Here is an 18,397-nt window from a genome sequence, read left to right on the forward strand (position 1 = left end):
TCAGACAAAGAATAGAATTCAGGGAAATTGATGAATTTACCAGAAATCAGGAATCAATACTTCAAAACCAAAAAAAAAATGAAAAATTAGAAGAAAATGTGAAATATCTCATTGAAAAAACAACTGATATGGAAAACAGACTTAGGAAAGATAATTTAAAAATTATTGGAATATCTGAAAGTCATGATCAGGAAAAGAGCCTTGACATCATTTTCAAAGAATTACTACAGGAAAATTGCCCTGATATTCTAGAAACAGAGAGCAAAATAGAAATGGAGAGAATCCACTGATCCCCCCTGAGAAAGAGATCACAAAAAACCAACTCCTAGGAACATTATAGCCAAGTTCTAGAACTCCCAAGTCAAAGAGAAAATATTACAAGCAGCCAGAAGGACACAGTTCAAAAATCATGGAGCTACAGCCAGGATCACACAGGACTTAGCAGCAACTACACTGGAAGCTCGTAGGGCTTGGAATACAATATACCAGAAGGCAAAAGAGCTTAGAATGCAGCCAAGAATGAACTACCCAGCAAGGCTGAATGTCTTCTTCCAGGGAAAAAGATGGACTTTCAATGAACCAAGGGAATTTCAAATGTTCCTTTTGGAATGGCCAGAGCTGAACAGAAGGTTTGATCTTCAGATACAGGACTCAGGTGAAACATGGAGATTGGAGGAGAGGGGAGAAATATGAGGGACTTAATGAGGATGAACTGCATGTATAGAAAAATGATACTGATAATATTCATATGAACCTTCTCAGTTAATAGAGCAGGTAGAGGGAGCTTTTATAGTTGAAGCACAGGAGAAAGCTGAATTTGAAGATAAAATATGGTGTAAAAATGAAGTCAGTAGAAAAAAGGGAAATGGAATGGGAGAAAGAAAAAGGAGAGGGGGAATAGTCCAAGATATTTCACATAATAAGATTTTTTTTTTTATTACAATGAGCTATTCCAATGATATGGAAGGGGGGAGGCAAGGGGGAATGAGAGAACCTTTGCTCTTATCAGAGATGGCTAGGAGAGGAAACAGCAAATATACTCAATGGGGTATAGACATCTGGAGTAAGAAGGGGGGAGCAGGGGGGAAGGGGTGGGGATGTGAATAAAGGAGTAGAGGATGGACCATGGGGGGAGAGTGGTCAGATATAACACATTTTCTTTTTTACTTCTTGCAAGGGGCTAGGATTGGAAGGACTGCCCAGGACCATAGGGCCAGGTGGATTCTGGGCCGAAGGGGTGGTGTGGGGGCTCAGGGCTTCTTGGCCCCAGGACCAGGGTTTTGTCTCCTGTGCCACTCAGCGACCCTACAGCAGAGTCAGAGTGAAAGGAGAGAGAAAATATAGTACATGGTAGTGGAGGAAATAAGCAAGGAGGGAGTTGCAATCAGCAATGGCAACATTGGAAAAATATGGAAGTAACTTTTGTGATGGACTTATCATAAAGAATATGATCCACCAGTGACAGAGTTGTTGGTGTTGGAACAAAGACTCAAGCACAATTTTTGTTATTATTATCTGGGGGAATGTGCAGAGCAAGTGGGGCTGGGTAGCCTGCCTGGGGCCACATAGCAGGGTGATCTTTGGGTGTCTGAGGCTGGATTTGGACCCAGGTGCTCCTGGCTCAAGGGCCAATGCTCTGTCTGCCACCCAGCCACCCCTACTATTATTACTATTTTATTTTATTTTGGGTCTTTTTTTTTTTCTCCTTTTTGGTTTTTGCAGGGCAGTGGGGATCGGGTGGCTTGCATGTCACATAGCTGGGTGATTGTTGGGTCTATGAGTCTGGATATGGACTTGGGTGCTTGTGGCTCTAGGGCTGGTGCTTCATCCATTGCGCCACCTGGCCATACCTACAATTATTACTATTATTTTTTTTAACTTTAATTTTTTTTTCTCTCCCCTTTACTTTTTTTCGCCCAAGCAAGTCTATCTATATTCATGGGGGGAGGGGTATTTTGTTTACTTGTAAAAAAGAATATTTTATTAATGTAAAAAAAATTTGTACAAAATGAGAATAAAAAATAAATTAAAGAAAATAAAAAAGATATCAATAATATAAAGAAAAAAAAGACTTGTTAAGGGGGAGATGGGAAAACTGCCCATTGGTGGAGTCGTAAACTGATTTAATCATTTGGTACAGCACTTTGCCGCTGTGTCCAAAGAGTATATCCTTTAGAGATTAAAAAAGAAAAAGAAAAAGATCTACAGGTACCAAAATCTTTCTAGCAGCTCAATTAGAAATTGAGGAAACATCCACCAAGTGGGGAATGGTTAAACAGGTTTTGTAATAAGATTATAATGGAATAACACTGTGCTATAAGAAATGATGAGAAGGATACTCTCAAAAAAACCTGAAAACATTTACACAAACTGATGCAAAGTGAACCAGGAGAATAATACATAATGATCAACTCTGAATGACTTACCAACTCAGCCATAAAATGATTCAAGACAACTCTGAGGAAGTTATGATGAAAAATGTTATATAGCCCCAGAGAAAGAACTGATGGAGTCTGAGTACAGACCAAACCATACTTTGTTTTACTTTATTTTTCTTGAGATTTTTTCATCTATTTTCTTTTATACCAAGACTAATATGAAAATATGTTTTAGATGACTACACTAGATGTGTAACATATCAAATTGTTTACCTTCTCAATGAAAAGCAGAAGGGAAGAGAAAAATCTGGAACTCAAAGTGATAAAAAAATTTAAATTTGTTTTTACATGTAATTGGGGAAAAATAAAATACTAAATAAAATCCTGAAAAAGGGGGAAAAAAGACTCTATTATTTCTTTCACTGGAGGTGGATGCCATTTTTCATTATAAGTCCTTTGGAATTGTCATGGATCTTTGTATTGCTGAAAATAGTGAACTCATTCACAGCTGATTGTCATACAACATTGCTGTAACTATATATAATGTTCTCCTGGTTCCATTCACTGTACTTTGTATCCATTCATGTAAGTATTCTCAGGTTTTTCTGCAACCAGCTGATTCATCATTTCTTATAGCACAATAATATTCCATAACAATCATATACCCCAACTTTTTTGGCCATTCTCCTACTGATGAACATACTCTTGATTTCCAGTTCTTTGCCACAACAAAAAAGAGCTACTATAAATATTTTTGTACACATAAGGAAGGCCTTGTCCTTTTTCTTTGATCTCTTTGGACTACAGACCTCATAGCACTATTGCTACTTCAAAGGGTATGCATAACTTTTACAGCCCTTTGGGTACAATTTCAAATTGCTTTCCAGGATAGTTGGATCAGTTCACAACTACAACAGTGCATTAGTGTTCCTATCCACACTCACTTCAAAATCTCTGATTCCCCCCCCTTTTTGTTATATTAGCTAATCTGATAAGTATGAGTTGACACCTTAGAGTTATTATTTTAATTTGCATTTTCCAATCAAGTGATTGAGAATATTTTTCACACAACTATAGTTTTACTTTTTTTCATATCAACTAGAGAAGGATCTGTTTTTTATACATTTTACTGGTTTTCCATATATTTGAGAAATAAGTAAGGCCTTTATCAAAGACACTTGCTGCAAAATTTTCCTCCCAATAACCTGCTTTCCTTCCAATCTTGGCTGCATTTGAATTTGTTGGTATAAATTAATGAGATCAAAATTAGTCATTTTACGTCTCATAATATTCTCTATATCTTGCTTGGTAATAAATTATTTTCTTATCCATAGATGTGACAGGCAATGTTTCTCATGCTTCCCTAATTTGCTTATAATATCACCCTATCAATGCTTATCAGTGATCTCTTAACTGTCAAATTCAGTGATCTTCTCTGTGTCCTCACTGTTTTTAACCTTTCTGAAATATTGCATGCTACTGACCAGCCTCTCTTCCTGTTCTCAGAATTGGAGACATTTTGTTCTCCTCCTAATTATCTGGTCACTTCTCTTGGTCATTCTTCCTAGTTTATCGTGAATAAAAAACTAAATAAGTGAATAAATGAATGAATGACAAAATATGTACTGGCAACTTATTATGTGCCAGTAAGAGCTATGGATAAAGTTTATGGCTATAAAATAATAAATGTAAGATAGCATAACAATCTTTGTCCTTACTTTGTTTACTTTCTAATAAAGGAAAAAATATAAATGGGGGAGGGAATATGTACAGGGAATTAATACAAACATATGGGAAAAAGAACTATTTCCCCATTAAATATGAACAGACAGTTCTATAAAGAAACATTGTAGGTCATCAACAACCACATGAAAAATCCTACAGATCAATAATGAGAAAAATATAAATTAAAATAACTTTGAGGTTCTACTCCAGAACAGTAAAGATGACAAAAGATGAAAAGAGGACAAGCACATATAATATACTGATTGGTAGAGGTGTGAATTTGTTCAATTATTCTGAAAAGCAAATTAAAATCAATACCCCTAAAGTAACTAAATTAGGTTTTGCCCCAGAAACTATTATTAAGCATATAAACCTCTATCTCTACTTCCTTTCTCAGTCAAACTTCTTCAAAAAAAAAATCTATATTCAATGCCTCCACCATCTGTCCTTTCACCTCATCCCCTAGAGTGAATCATCCTTTCATCTGAAACTAGAGATGATTTTGCAATCCTTTATGTTTATTTTTTCTATTTCCTTTTCTTCCCATTGTGATAGTTAGCATTTCAATTCATCAATCAAACAATCAGTTCACAAATATTCATTCATCATCATCTGTGGTAACTGTTCTGAGTAAAAATACAAAAGTAAGATACTCCCTAACCTCAAGGAGATGACATATACACATATGTTTGTATGTGTGTATTTGCATATATGTATGTGGGGGGTACCTAGAAAGGGCATTGCTCTAGACAGTCACTAGAATTGTTAATGAAGCCATATAGTAACAGAAAGAAGGTTCTAAACAAGAATCTCTAGGCCCTCTGTGGCAGGGATTGTGTTCTTTTCATCCTGACTCCTCCTCAAATTCTGGATGGGAGAGGAAGATGGGGTCTGCCAGATACTAGTTTAGATCCAGAGCTAATAGCCTGGATCATCCTTTATTGTGTCATTTGTGTGTGTGTGTGTGTGTGTGTGTGTGTGTGTGTGTGTGTGTATGTGTGTTACCTATGTGTTTTATATATATATATGTGTGATATGTGTGTGTATGTGTTACCTGGCCAGTTGTTCTCTTAGCTTCTCTCTCTCATTTGAGGAACCTCTCACTTGGTACTATTTTTTATTATTCCTGTGATGGCTCTAGAGCAGGAATTCTTAGCTTTTTTTGTATCAGGGATCCCTTTGGCAATTTGTTAAAACCTATGAAGTCTTTTTCAGAACAGTGTGTTTAAGTAATGGGAAAAAAACCGCTAAATTTCAATTTGAGGTTAATAAAAACAAAGATGTTATTTTTTTTTTCTATTCAGGTAGACAGGTTAAGAGCCTCTGTTTTAGAGGGATTTGTTTGCCAACTGAAACCTTTCAGGTCATCATCTTTCCCAGAGTAATTTAGCCCTTCAAAGTTACATATGATTGTATGAAAACTAACAAGCTATAAAATTGGGATTAACAGAAAGGAGGTCATAATAATGATTCCTTTTGTGGTAGACAGAACACATGAACATTTAGGATATTTTGCCAAGAATATGGAGAAATATCCAGAGGGGAAAAAACTCATTTTATCATACTAACAACTGGATGCAAGAGAAATTTTTCAAACATTTGCACCCAAGAAGTTGAGATGCAATGAATGAACTCATAAGCCAACAAAATTAACCCTCATCCTGGACGTTTGATAGTTATACTAATTAATTTTACTTTTAAGTGCTCAAGCACAAAACACAAAAAAAATTGTGATCTCCTAAAAGGAAGGCATTGGGGGAGAGAATGGTGGCCACCTTAGAGGTTTCAGAGGTTATTCTCCACTTGTTAAACAAAAGGGTCCATGGAGCAGCAGCCATCAATTGACACAGAAACATAAACAAGACTATAGGATTTAAAAGTGATGATTCCAGAGTAAAGGGCAATCCATTTTTAGAATATTCCCCAGATTGATCTTCAGGTTAGACAAGGTTGAAGAGAAAGGAGAAATTATTGACATATGTTAACAGGAAGGACTATTTCTTCAATATTTCTTCATGACAAAACATACAAGACACTTTGTAAAAAATATAAAGAATCAGACATTTTAGGTATTTATTTAAATACTAAACAAATATTTTGAAATGAAGGGAAGATACCTAATAGCTATCCTTTTCTTTGCAGAACAAAAAAAGAGAACACTTCCAAATAAAAGAAATTACTCAAACAGTTCAATCCTATTAGACATAACTGAAGGGCATTTTAAAAGTACATAATGAGAAACCAAGAAGCCTCATCTTGTTTTAGGAAAGAGAAAAACATAATTATGAAAGGTCTGAGGAAGTTAAAAATATAATTTAAAAACACAATGGTACTTGCAAGAACACTTACTCTTCTGCACTGTAAGGGGAGCTGTTGGCATGTAATAGGAAGGAGGGAACATGAGCTCAGCCACCAGCTTCTGCAATACCCACTTCCAGCTAGAAGCAGTCATGTTTCAACACCTCCGATTCCCCGATGCTGACAAGCTAAACAACTTGTTTTGTCTCTGGGAGCTCTTCTCTGGTGATTAACTGCTTATGGTGAATACTAATTACATGGAAGTACAGTACTGTGGCAACAGCGCCCTACTTCCTTTACCTGCTGCAGCCCCTACACTCTTAGGAATACAGAAAGCGCAGCCAGAGAGAGGGCAACTAAAACCAGGAAAGAGCCATTTCTCCCCACCAAATAGATTTTCTTCCCTTCCTACTGCAAGGTAGCACAACTTACTGACAAGAAAGCTTCTTTAACCTTTTGACTACAACCCGAGTATAATTACAACAGGGTGAGCATTTTAAATGATTGTAATAACCATAAGCGTAACTCTGCAGCATGGAGTCTGTGAATTAGTGAACTCTTATTGTGTCCTCAATTCCCCATGTCCCATGTTGAAAATTTACCCCAAATTGTCACTTCTTAGAAACTGCACCTCAGATTAAAATCTTCTCACTAGGGAGTCTATGAGAATTTGTTCTCGTGTTTTAAATCCTAAGTGCTTGTTAAAACGCCAACACTGCAAAATTAGAGACCATTAAACAATATAAGGCAGCAAGTGATTAAATCTACCAAACACACATTCAAAGCAACTTAAGCTACTTTTTAATTAAAAATAAAATATCACTGGCTAAATTCAGATGTCTTAGCTATTCAGAAAAAAAAAGTTAGAAGGCTGTTCAAAATGCAAAATACTCCTGATATTGCCAGGCAAGATGCAAATGGGAGGTAGCAGGGTAGAGTATGGTGGCTGTAAGAGATAGAGGGAAGAATCCTCTTTCCTTCTGCTAGATATATCACATAGCTGACCTGCTTAGTCAATGGACATCCAAGGGAAGGAGTGAAGGCAATGCTGCAGGATGGAGAGTCCACGTGGTTGCTGATTAAATAAGCTTTATTAAAAGAGGCCTCTGAGGAGACAGTATATTCCACCTTCCTGGCAGGGAAGTGAGTTAAGTAATAGCAGCAGAGGTAGCTAGGCCTTGAGTTACTAGCTATATTGACATGGAGGTTGGAGGGGAGAAGAAAGTTAGCAAGTATTATAAAGTATCACTCAAACAAACTGATAAATCACTGAAATCAATGAAATAAAGGCATTGTTTGCTTTTAAGTTTACTAAATAATTTGGGCTTCAAAGATTTCTCCCCCAAAAATGTTATATAGTTAAACATTGTATCTTCAAGTTGTTTCTACTTGTTTAAAGTAAAGAAAAGAAAAATGGCCAGGAGATTTAGTCAACCATGGGCGGAATGCCAACAATCTGAACATCAGACTTTTTCAGACTGAGATGATATCATCCATTTTGAAGCTCTGATACTCATTCTTTCTGAAAGATGAAGAAATTTAGCATGACAAAACTTACCTCACCTGCAGATTTTCTTATTTTTAGGAATATTTGTGACTTGTTAAACAACTAATTTCAAGATTGCTTCTCTCTAGTTTATTTAAATGTTAAGAATATATTCTTCATTTCAGGTGTGGTCTTACCTAAAAAGCTTGCCCTAAAGTATAATACAGGTACTTGATAGCTGTAGGAGTACAAGACATGGTACTCATATCGAATCACTTGTGATGCTGTAGTGGGTCCAACCACTTCAGAGTCATCAGAGTGGAGCTCAAAGTCATCCTAAAGCAAGCAAGAAAACAAAACAAACAAGTGTCATTTAAAGGTGGGGACTGGTGCTATGGGGGCTTCTATGTTGTTCTGTGCAATTTAACAGGTAAGTAAATGTTGGCAGTGAAATAAATAAAGGGGAAGTATTCTGATCAGTTTTAACATATGAATAAGAAAACATTAGCACTTCTTAATTTCAGACTACTTTTGATTAACAAAGCAACACAATATAAAGAAACGATGGAAAAATACATTTCATCTGTAAAGCTTGCTGGTACAATTTGAGTAGTAAAACAGCTACAGAAACAATCTTTTTCCTTACCTGTTACATATAAAAACATCTACCACTTGGACGGGTGGCTGAAAAATAACCTTTAAGAGTCTACTGTGCTTGCCAAAAGTTCATTGGCTGCGAGAAGAAAAGTTTCAATTTCCATTTTGAGTAGGAAAGTAGGGTTTTTTAGACACATTTCAAAAGCAAAAATGAATCTGTTTCTATAGATTATCAGTATAATATATAATAATATATAATATATATTAATATATATTATAATTATAATAATTATATTCCACTGTTCATAATGAATGGGATGATAATAATGGCAAAAGGAGAAGGCAGTACCATTCAACTCTTATTTTGCTTCTATTTTCTTTTCTAAGAAAAGTATCTTTAGCCTGGGAAGAGTAGAACAAAAATGTTCAACATGAAGTTGAAACCCCAGACAAATGTGGCTATATAAAGAAAGTACCTGATGACCCTACCTAGCTTTTTATGTGAGAAGAAAAGTTCCAAATAGCACTGTGAACTGGTTGGAAAGCTAGAGCTAGATGAGAAAACAGATGAATTCAAAATAGTTCAATAACCAAACAAAGAATTATCATTATTAGGTTTGATGCTATTTTTAGAAGGCAGTAGAGAGTAAGCTCTCAAGGATCTGTTCTTCACTGTTTCTTTTGGGGAAAGAGAATAGACACCATTTTGTATTAAAAAAAAGATTTAGGGTTGGGAGAGGTATAGAGAACTACAATTCAAGATGAGTTAAACAGTATGACAAGTACCTCTGAAAGCCAATATTATATTAGGTTAATTTAAGAGAAGCACTGTATCCAGAACAAGAGACAAATTGATAGTTCTATAGTACTTTGATCAGAGAATATCTGGAGTATTTCATTGACTTTCAATCTCCACATTTCAGCAAGGGGTTCCAATAATAGGATAGAGTGTATTCACAGAAAGGTGATGAATATGATGAAGAGACTGGGGATCATGACAAAGTAGAATCAGTTGAATTATATATGTTTGCATTGCAGAAGAGAAGAATTGGGGGGACCATTATAACTCATTTAAGTATTTGAGAGATGTCACAATGAATATGGCATAAGACTAGTCCTGTCTGACTCTCAAATGAAGAATTAGGAGCAGAGTTGAAGTAGTGGAGAGACAAATTTCTGCTGGGTTTTGGTAAAACTTGCTAATAATTAGAACTGCCAAAAAAGTGGAAAGGGATGCCTCAGAAAAAGTATCTTAGCCCTCAGCTGAGGGCTATGTTACACAGAAAATTTTTGTTTATTTCTTCATGGACTAGATGTCCTTTAGGGTCCATTGCAAGTCTGACAGTCTGTGATACTATGAAATAAAACTCCAAAAGAGTAAAGTATTGAAGAAACGAAAAAGAATTTAAATAATTTTCAATTTTCTTTTCTCATAATTTTAAAATTACAAGTGCTCTTGGGAAATCTCAAAGAATGTAAGTTGTAGAAGTGCTACCTGCATTGAAAGAAGGTGTTTTCTCTTCTGGGAGTTCCCTATGCTGCTGAAATCAGAAGTTCAGGTCCTATTTCTATTTCCCATAATTTAAAAATACATGTATATCTTCTTTAATATAAATTATCAGCTATGTTTTGGATATAAGTAACTGATTAAATGAGGCAGCTAAGTGGCAGAGTGGATAGAGTGCTGAATCTGAAACCAAGAGTCATCTTTCTGAGTTCAAATTTAGCCTCAGATGACTAGTGTGATCCTAGGCAAATCACTTAACCCAGTTTGCCTCAATTTCCTGATATGTAAAATTAGTTGGAGAAGGAAATGGCAAACCACTCCAGTATCTTGGCCAAGAAAATCCCAAATTGGGTCATGAAGAGTTGGATGTGACAGAAAACAAATGAACAATATCAATACTAAATTGATTTTAAAAGTTACCAAGTTTACTTAAAGAGACTCCTCTGAACTTAAAGAATTTGGGGATCCCCTTCAAACTATGCTATCCCACTTCCTTCTATGTACTCTAATATCTAGCATTCTACTAGGTATCATAAGTACTTTCTAACATCTACTTTTATCCAACAAACCTCAATACTTAGCATGTCAAAATTGTCTTTGAATCTGGCAAAATATCAGTTAAATAAGAAAATCATTAGAGTGGAACCAGGGCATCAATATTAGCAAAAAGTAACAATGTGTTCTGACATTATCCAGTTATCAGAGAACAAAGAATCCCATTGGATGCCAGGGACAAACCTGCATTTTTAAATGGGACCTTCTCATTTTTAATTAACATTCACTGTAATAATGAAATACAGTGAAATGGAAATGATATCCATGTATATATATTTATTTTTCCTGCCTTACTGGATTGTAAGTACCAGGAAAGCTGTCTATAAAAAAAAGTGAATAAATATCTGAAGGAAGCCAAATTCTTCTGTCTTAAATTCAAGTTCAAATTCAACAAATATTTATTGAGTACTTTACTGTTAGGAAAAGCACTGTGCTAAACACTGAAGGTAATGCCAGAATAAGTAAAACATAATCTCTGTACTCTAGGACTATATATATATATATATATATATATATATATATATATATATACACAGGCAGGCAGAATATGCAGGATCCATGTTTTTTAAGTGATTCTTTGAGGAAAAAGAATACATTTGTTTATTCTTTATTCATATAACATTTTCCTACATTTTATGGTAAAATGTTTTTGTGGAATTTGAAGAGAGTAAACAAAAGCAAGATAAAGGTTGGTAATGATCTGAGCATATCCATTAATAGATTTATAACTAATTAACCTTTCTCAAGAATCAAAATAAAAAGATAAGATATACTGAAAGTGCTATGTTATTTAGATGGCTTTGTTGGCCCAGAATGAAAAGTGAATTTTGGGGGCAGCTAGGTGGCGCAGTGGATAAAGCACCGGCCCTGGAGTCAGGAGTACCTGGGTTCAAATCCAGTCTCAGACACTTGATAATTACCTAGCTGTGTGGCCTTGGGCAAGCCACTTAACCCCATTGCCTTGCAAAAACCTTAAAAAAAAAACTAGTCTTTTCCCTAAAAACTAGTCTTTTTATAGAAAAGAATCACAAGAAATGATTAATTTTAGTAAAACCATTATGAAATAAATAGAACCATTCATGATTTTGTCATTGTTCTAGTAAATCACAAAGTTACTTCCCTATTTCACTTTAACTTCATAACTTCTTCAAAATTAAGTTCCATTTTTTGTGACATAGAATTCCAACCAACAGAAGGCCATTGGAACTCTATGTCAGCACCCTCAGGTGGATGTCCCAGAATCATTCATTGTCTCTCCACACTCATCTCAAGTATGTCTGTCCTAGATTCTAGAATATAGTTATAGTTTCTGTTACAATTTAGTTATAGTTCTGCTGTGTAATGATTCTACTTTATTAACCATTAAAAAGACCCTGTGACTATTTCTGTGGCCTTAAAGTGATCTTGAGAATACTTCATAACATTTTACTTAGCCAAAGTCCCATACCATTAGCTACATATAGGATATCTGCTTCTGGATAGTTTATCAGCATCTCAAACAAATTCACCATATCCAAGATTGTTTGAATTATGTTCCCCCCTAAGTCTTCCCCTCCTCCAGAATCCTCTATTTCTGTTGAGGGCATCAGCATCCCTCCAGTCACTCAGGTTTGCAACCTTAAGTTCATCCTTGACTCTTCTCTCTTTCTTATCCCAAATATCACTTGTACCTCCTATCAAGTCTATCTTCATCCCCATATTACATCCATCCCCTTTTCTTTACTCACATAACTTCCATGCTAAATCAGACCACCATCATTTGCCTGGACTATCTGGAATAGCTCCTGGGTTGATTTTCCTTCCACTGTTTCCCTTTTACAATTCACCCTCCACATAGTTGCCATCATCATTAGCAGTAGCAGCAGCAAGAAAAATGTATCAAGTACTTATTATGTAAATACACTATGCTAAGTGCTTGGAATTAAAAAAAGCAAAAACATCATACCTCTTCAAGATATTCTTTCTCTGGCACAGGTTTGATCAGTTCACTTCCCTTCCTAAAAGCTTTCTGTGGCTTCCTTTTGAATTTGGGATGAAATACAAACTCTCTAGGATGGTGCTTAAGGACCTTCACAATCTAGCTCCCACTTATCTAGCCTATATTTTTCCAAACTTAGTACACCCTTTACACATCCGTTAGCCAAATTGTTCTACTAGCCATTCCCCAAATGTATTGTTCCCTTTCCTGTCTCCATATATTCACATGGAAACACTCCATATGTCTGATGTGTTTCCTTCTTATTCGCACTTCTCAGGATCCTTTTTTTATTTTTTCAAAGTTCAGTTCATGAAATGCTAGCTCCATGAAGTTCCCTCATCCTCCCTACCTCCTCAAGTAATCTTATATTTATTTGTGTACATGTTGGATCCCTAGAGTAGAAAGTACATAGCATCTTGAGGGCAGGAACTATTTCCATTTTGTCTTTTTTTACCCCAGAATTTAGCACAATTCCTCCCTTACACACATACTTGATTATATTATTTTATTTTTATTACTATTACTCTGGAAAGTCAATATAACACTAATCACTAGACAGTGGAATTTGATACAGAATAAGCCTGTTGAGAACCCCATTCAAAGATAGTTCTAGGACACAGAACTTAAGAATACGTAGGCTTCTAACTGCCATTAATAGGACCATTTCAATTATAAGTACTATTGATAGTAATGAATTTGACCCTATGAAAGGGAGCTGGCTATGCTGAGACCTGGAAGAGGCTCCAACATCGCTGCTAATATATTACAATTACTAATAAGAGAAGCAACCTAATCTCAGCACAGGAGCTTGGGCTTCTTCTGAAAGGAACAAACTGCCAAGCACTGGCAGAGGTGAAATGCTCTGCATGTTCTTCATGTTCCAGGGAGTCAAAGTTAACTGGCACATATCTAGTGATGCTCTGGGTATTCATTATCAGCTCCATGATTCCTAGGCACTATTTTCTTTAAGAAAGATGGTTCAGGAGCTATCATTTGCCTGAAGTGTTCTGTCTGAATGAAAAAGACTCTCTCTCATTGCCTGCCCTAAGACCACGTGTTCTCTAGCATGAGCGCAGTGTGGATTGGTCACGAGAGCACAAACCTTGTTTAAGAAAGCATTATTATTCTGGAGAAAACTTTAAGTGATTCTTTGATAGATGAAACCTCAGAGAAAATTGAGTCCGTTGATTCTTCAGTTATCAGGACTGAACAAGGCATAAAACCAGGGAGACATCGACTTACTGAATACTCTCATTGGTGTCATGGAGGATGTCCATGAAATTTATTGTGTGCTGATTCAAGGGTTTAGAACTGGAAGGGAACTTAGAGGTCACCTAGTACAACCTCCTTGCCTTATTTGTCTGCTTTCAACCCCCTTATTTGACAGATGAGGGAACTCTGAGGTAGAAAAAGATAAATGCAGAAGGCATAACTGGCATTGGCATACTCCAGTGCAGATTTAGGGCTCTCCCACTGTACCCTGACAGATGGAGGAATTCCTAAGGTCAGAGAGGTCCTCGTCCTCTATGGACTTTTGGTTTTTTTATAATCTCATAAAGATTAAATCAAATTCACGAATGCCATGACCATTCAAAGGAGATGACCTAAAAGACTGTGATGGAAATTAGAGCACATTGATTTATTTGTAATATTCCATTAATTGTGTATGGGGGGGGGGTCCCCAAGAGGGACTACTGAATGGAGCTATTGCTGAGCTTCCCAGACCACTCAATGCTGAAAGACTTATCACTTTAGGATTACCCAGAAAACTCTTCATTCCCAAGATAGAAGCAGTGGGGAGGGGATATAACAAAAGACCCCCAACCCCAGAAGAGCCACTCAGCAGACTCCAAAAGTAGAGGCAATTCCACTCTCACTCTCATCTTGCCTCTGGAATGGATGATATCGAACATGTTCTGGTACCTCCTTATGAGGCAGGAGAAAAGGGTCGCTTGTCTTCCTATAGTGGTTGATTGCATATGGTAGCTAGAGCAGAACCTCATCTAAATTAGCCTAATGAGCATCTCAAGGTCTCAGCTCCCTCTTCCATTTTTGTGAGTTTTGCTTCTTTTCTGTGGGCAAAGGTGACCAAATAGCAATTCTGAGTTAGACAGAGAAGTCATCTCATGAGTTCAAGGAGTAAAAAGACATTAAATTCCTCAGTCAGTGCTGACAGTATGTACCATTACTACAATCTCTATTAGAAGAAAAGATGAACACCCACAGGAGGATAAACCCAAGTTTTGGCCCATTTTATAATAAGTCAGCGTTATGGGAGTTGTTAGGACAGAGCAGAATACAGGTAAAGGTTCATCCAGAGAAAAATGATGGAGTCTGAATGCAGACCAAAGCATATTAGGGGTCACTTTTAAAAACTTGTTTTCTGTTGTTTTTTTCTCATGTTTTTTTCCCCTTTTGTTCTGATTCTTCTTTCACAACATGATTAAAATGGAAATATGTTAAACATGATTGTACATGTATAATCTATATCAGATAATTCCCACTCATGGGGAGGAGCAGGGGAAGGGAGGGAGGCAGAAAAAAGCTTACAAAAAGATGAATGTTGAAAACTACCTTGCATGTAATTGAAAAAAATAAACTATATTAACATTAAAAAAGATTATAGGTAAAGGTGAAATGTTTATTGACAATCACACCAAGGGTTTCATATTTTATTGTTTTAAATTATAACCCTTCTAGAAATACAAAATAGTGTTCATAGGTTCTATATCATGTCTTAAGCAAAGTAAGCATTACTTTTATATAGGGTAAACAAATAGCTCTTCTATACCTATTCTCTAATAGTCATTGGTTAACAATATATTCCATTTTACAGAACCTTTGATAGGAGTCAAATCTAAGTTTCCCAACTCTGTCCAGGGCTATGGGAAAGAGGTATAAAGAGAGATAACTGGAAAAAGCTCTCTTTTTGAGAGTTCCAGGCTTATCAATACTAAATCAGGTAACTGCATGAGCCTAGAGCTGGGAGATTAATTTATACAATTAATCGAAAAGTATTTTGTTATGTGCCAGGTCCAGTGAAAATAGAAGGACAAAGAATGAAACAATCCTGAGCACTCCAGCTCTCTTGAGCTCAGTTGGTCTATTGTTATAAAACCACACTGGCAAAACTTTCTGGCTGAAGACTGCTTATCACCTGGATTATGACATGGGTTACAAGGCCATCCCAGGTCTCACAGGTGAACAATGAGATGGGTCTGGCATAGAATGGAAGAAAGAACAGATTGCACAAGGGGAAATTACACAAGACATTAAATAATACCAAGCCATTCTCTGATAAAACCAAACCAAAGATTATCTTTTTTACATCAATATTCTCCCAGTAATGTAACATAGTGTTAAAAACCATGGAAAATCAAGATCTACAAAGAATGAAAAATTGTGGGCAATTCAAAGGACAAGGAAGAGATGCATATAGTATATCATAAAAAAAACATTAGTGTGCGATTGGAAAGTACTCTGCTCAAAAAACAAGAGTAAGAGATAAAATGTGGAAGCCTTAGTAATGCAGTGTTACTTCTTGAATACTAAAGGCCTAAAGAAAAGGCAGCTACATAGCACAATGGATAAAGTGCTGGGGCTAAAGTCAGGAAGATTCATTTTAGTTCAATTCCAGCTTCAGACACTTATGAGCTGTGTGACTCTAGGCAAGTCGCCTAACCCTTTTTATGTCAGTTCCTCATCTGTAAAATAAGCTGGAGAAGGAAATGGAAAACCACTCCAGTATCTCTGCCACGAAAATCCCAAATGGGACCATGAAGAGTTGAACACAACTGAACAACAACAGCAAAGGAAAGGGTCTGATCCCAGAACATTGAATAGAGGACTTCTGAATGGATAAGGATAAAAATCACAAAGAATGAGAAAGCTTAGATGGACTGTGATCTCTACTTTTGGAAAGAGTAAGTAAATTGATGAGCCATCAAAATATCCAAATACTCTAGAGAGGAATATAGAGAACTAAGAAAATCCTCCATCTTTGCAAGACAAGTTAAATCCTTCTCACTCTCTTTTTAGTATTTTTGCTATTTTCTATGTAACCATGGTCAAATCCTCTCTGGGATTCAGTTTTTTCAGCTACAATTTTACAAATAGTGTTTGCATTCAAAATCAGCAAGATTTATGGAAGAGGTATTTTGCAAATTAGGTGTCTTCTATAGAATGGTTAATTAAAAGAAAAAAATATTTTAACCTAGAATTCTAGACATTAGAAATTATGAAGTATATTTTAGTTCAAAATTTCCCTTTTCAAATAATATAATGTATAACCTGCTATCACTAATATTCATGTTTAACACTTTTTACCTTCATTGGTAATTGAATTATATAACAAGAAAGGAACTATTGCTAACTACTGTTAAAATTATGAAGCAGACAAAGTCATCTTTGGTGTTTTCTCTTTCCCTAAGCTCCTAAAGCTGTCTTTCCTTCAACTCCTCCCCCTTCTCCCCCTTCTCCCCCTTCTCCTCCACTCTCCCCCATGGCTCTTCAGGTCTATTCTTCCAAGCTGGTTTCTTGGCTCTTTCCTATCACAAACTGCCTAGTCCATCTGACCTAGCATACATACCGAATGGTAATCTGATAAATAAATCTTTGCAAAAGTATTCATGACTGATAAACTTAATACTTACAAGGTCATGTATATTTGCATTTAACAAAAGACTCTTGTAGATGAAAACTGAACCTCTAATAAAGATATTTGGGATACTAAAAACCAATAAAGAGATAATTTTGAGCAGAGGAGATTTTGTAGCAGCCTTCAAATCATGCCACTCAGCCCTATATGTAGAAAAGATCTTGCAAAGGCTTGTTTCCACTGTCTTAAACAAACTGAGAAAGTTTAGTATTTATTGAAGACAGATGAAGTATATTCCATTTTTAAAAGCCTCCAGAGATGGAAACCCCAGAAGTCATTAGGTAATGTTAATCTTCCAACAGGGAAATTCTTCTCTATGCTGCAATTTAAACTCTTTTCACTTATTCTTTCCTTGATGTGGTCATTCTCTCCTATTAGAATAAACTTAAATCTCTGAAGACAAGGTTGTCTTCTTCATTAAACATTTATTATTCAAAATTCAACAAACATCTATTAATCAGCTTCTATGTGCTAGGCACTAATACTAAGCACTGGGGATACAAAAAGAGACAAAAGACATTCCTTGCCTTCAGGTAGGGGAGACAACATGGAAACAAATATATTATATCAAGCAAGCTATATGTAGGATAGATAGAAAATAATCATTGGGAAGGTGCTAGAATTAAGAGGGACTTGAGGAAGAATTCCTGTATAACGTGGGCTTTTAATTTAATATAACGTTTATCCTTCATTTTCAAAGAAGATCACAACATTGGGGGGTGATACCATGACAACACATGAATTGGATTGGAGTGAGGAAGTGCTATGCTAAATCACCAGCCCCACTTTCTCCTCCAGAGCCATCTGAGTCCAATGGCCAGATATGAATTGGGATGACTGGAGATGGCCCTGGATGCAAGGCAATCAGGGTTAAGTGATTTGTCCAACATCACACAGCTAGGAAGTGTCAAGTGTCTAAGGCTGGATTCAAACTCCTCTCCTCCTGACTTGGGGCTTAATGGAAGCCAGGGAGGTCAGTAGTTCAAGTGGAGAGAGGGAAAATGTTTCAAGCAGGGAAGACTGCCAGAGAAAATACCTGGATTTGAGAGATAGCATGTCTTGTCTGTGGAACAGCCAGGAGGTGAGGGTCACTGAATCAAAGCAGATTAAAAAGGAAGGAGGGGGCTAGATTATGAAAGGCTCTGAATGCCATACAGAGTATTATGTATTGGCTCCTAGAGGTGATAGGGAACCATTGAAGTTTATAGAGTGATGG

General features: G+C 36.3%; 1 protein-coding gene across 4 annotated transcripts in view; it reads right to left on the bottom strand.

Annotated features, from left to right (window-relative positions):
- The window catches only part of ATG10 (autophagy related 10), a 319,260-nt gene that overhangs the window by 91,447 nt on the left and 209,416 nt on the right, over nucleotides 1-18,397 (bottom strand). For all 4 annotated transcript variants that reach the window (XM_074200727.1, XM_074200730.1, XM_074200729.1 and 1 more), the window contains one exon: nucleotides 8,085-8,223. In XM_074200727.1, the coding sequence (XP_074056828.1) occupies nucleotides 8,085-8,223 (139 nt within the window). The remainder of the gene's footprint in view (nucleotides 1-8,084; nucleotides 8,224-18,397) is intronic.

This window comes from Macrotis lagotis, chromosome X, assembly GCF_037893015.1.
Source record: "Macrotis lagotis isolate mMagLag1 chromosome X, bilby.v1.9.chrom.fasta, whole genome shotgun sequence".
Taxonomy (NCBI): domain Eukaryota; kingdom Metazoa; phylum Chordata; class Mammalia; order Peramelemorphia; family Peramelidae; genus Macrotis; species Macrotis lagotis.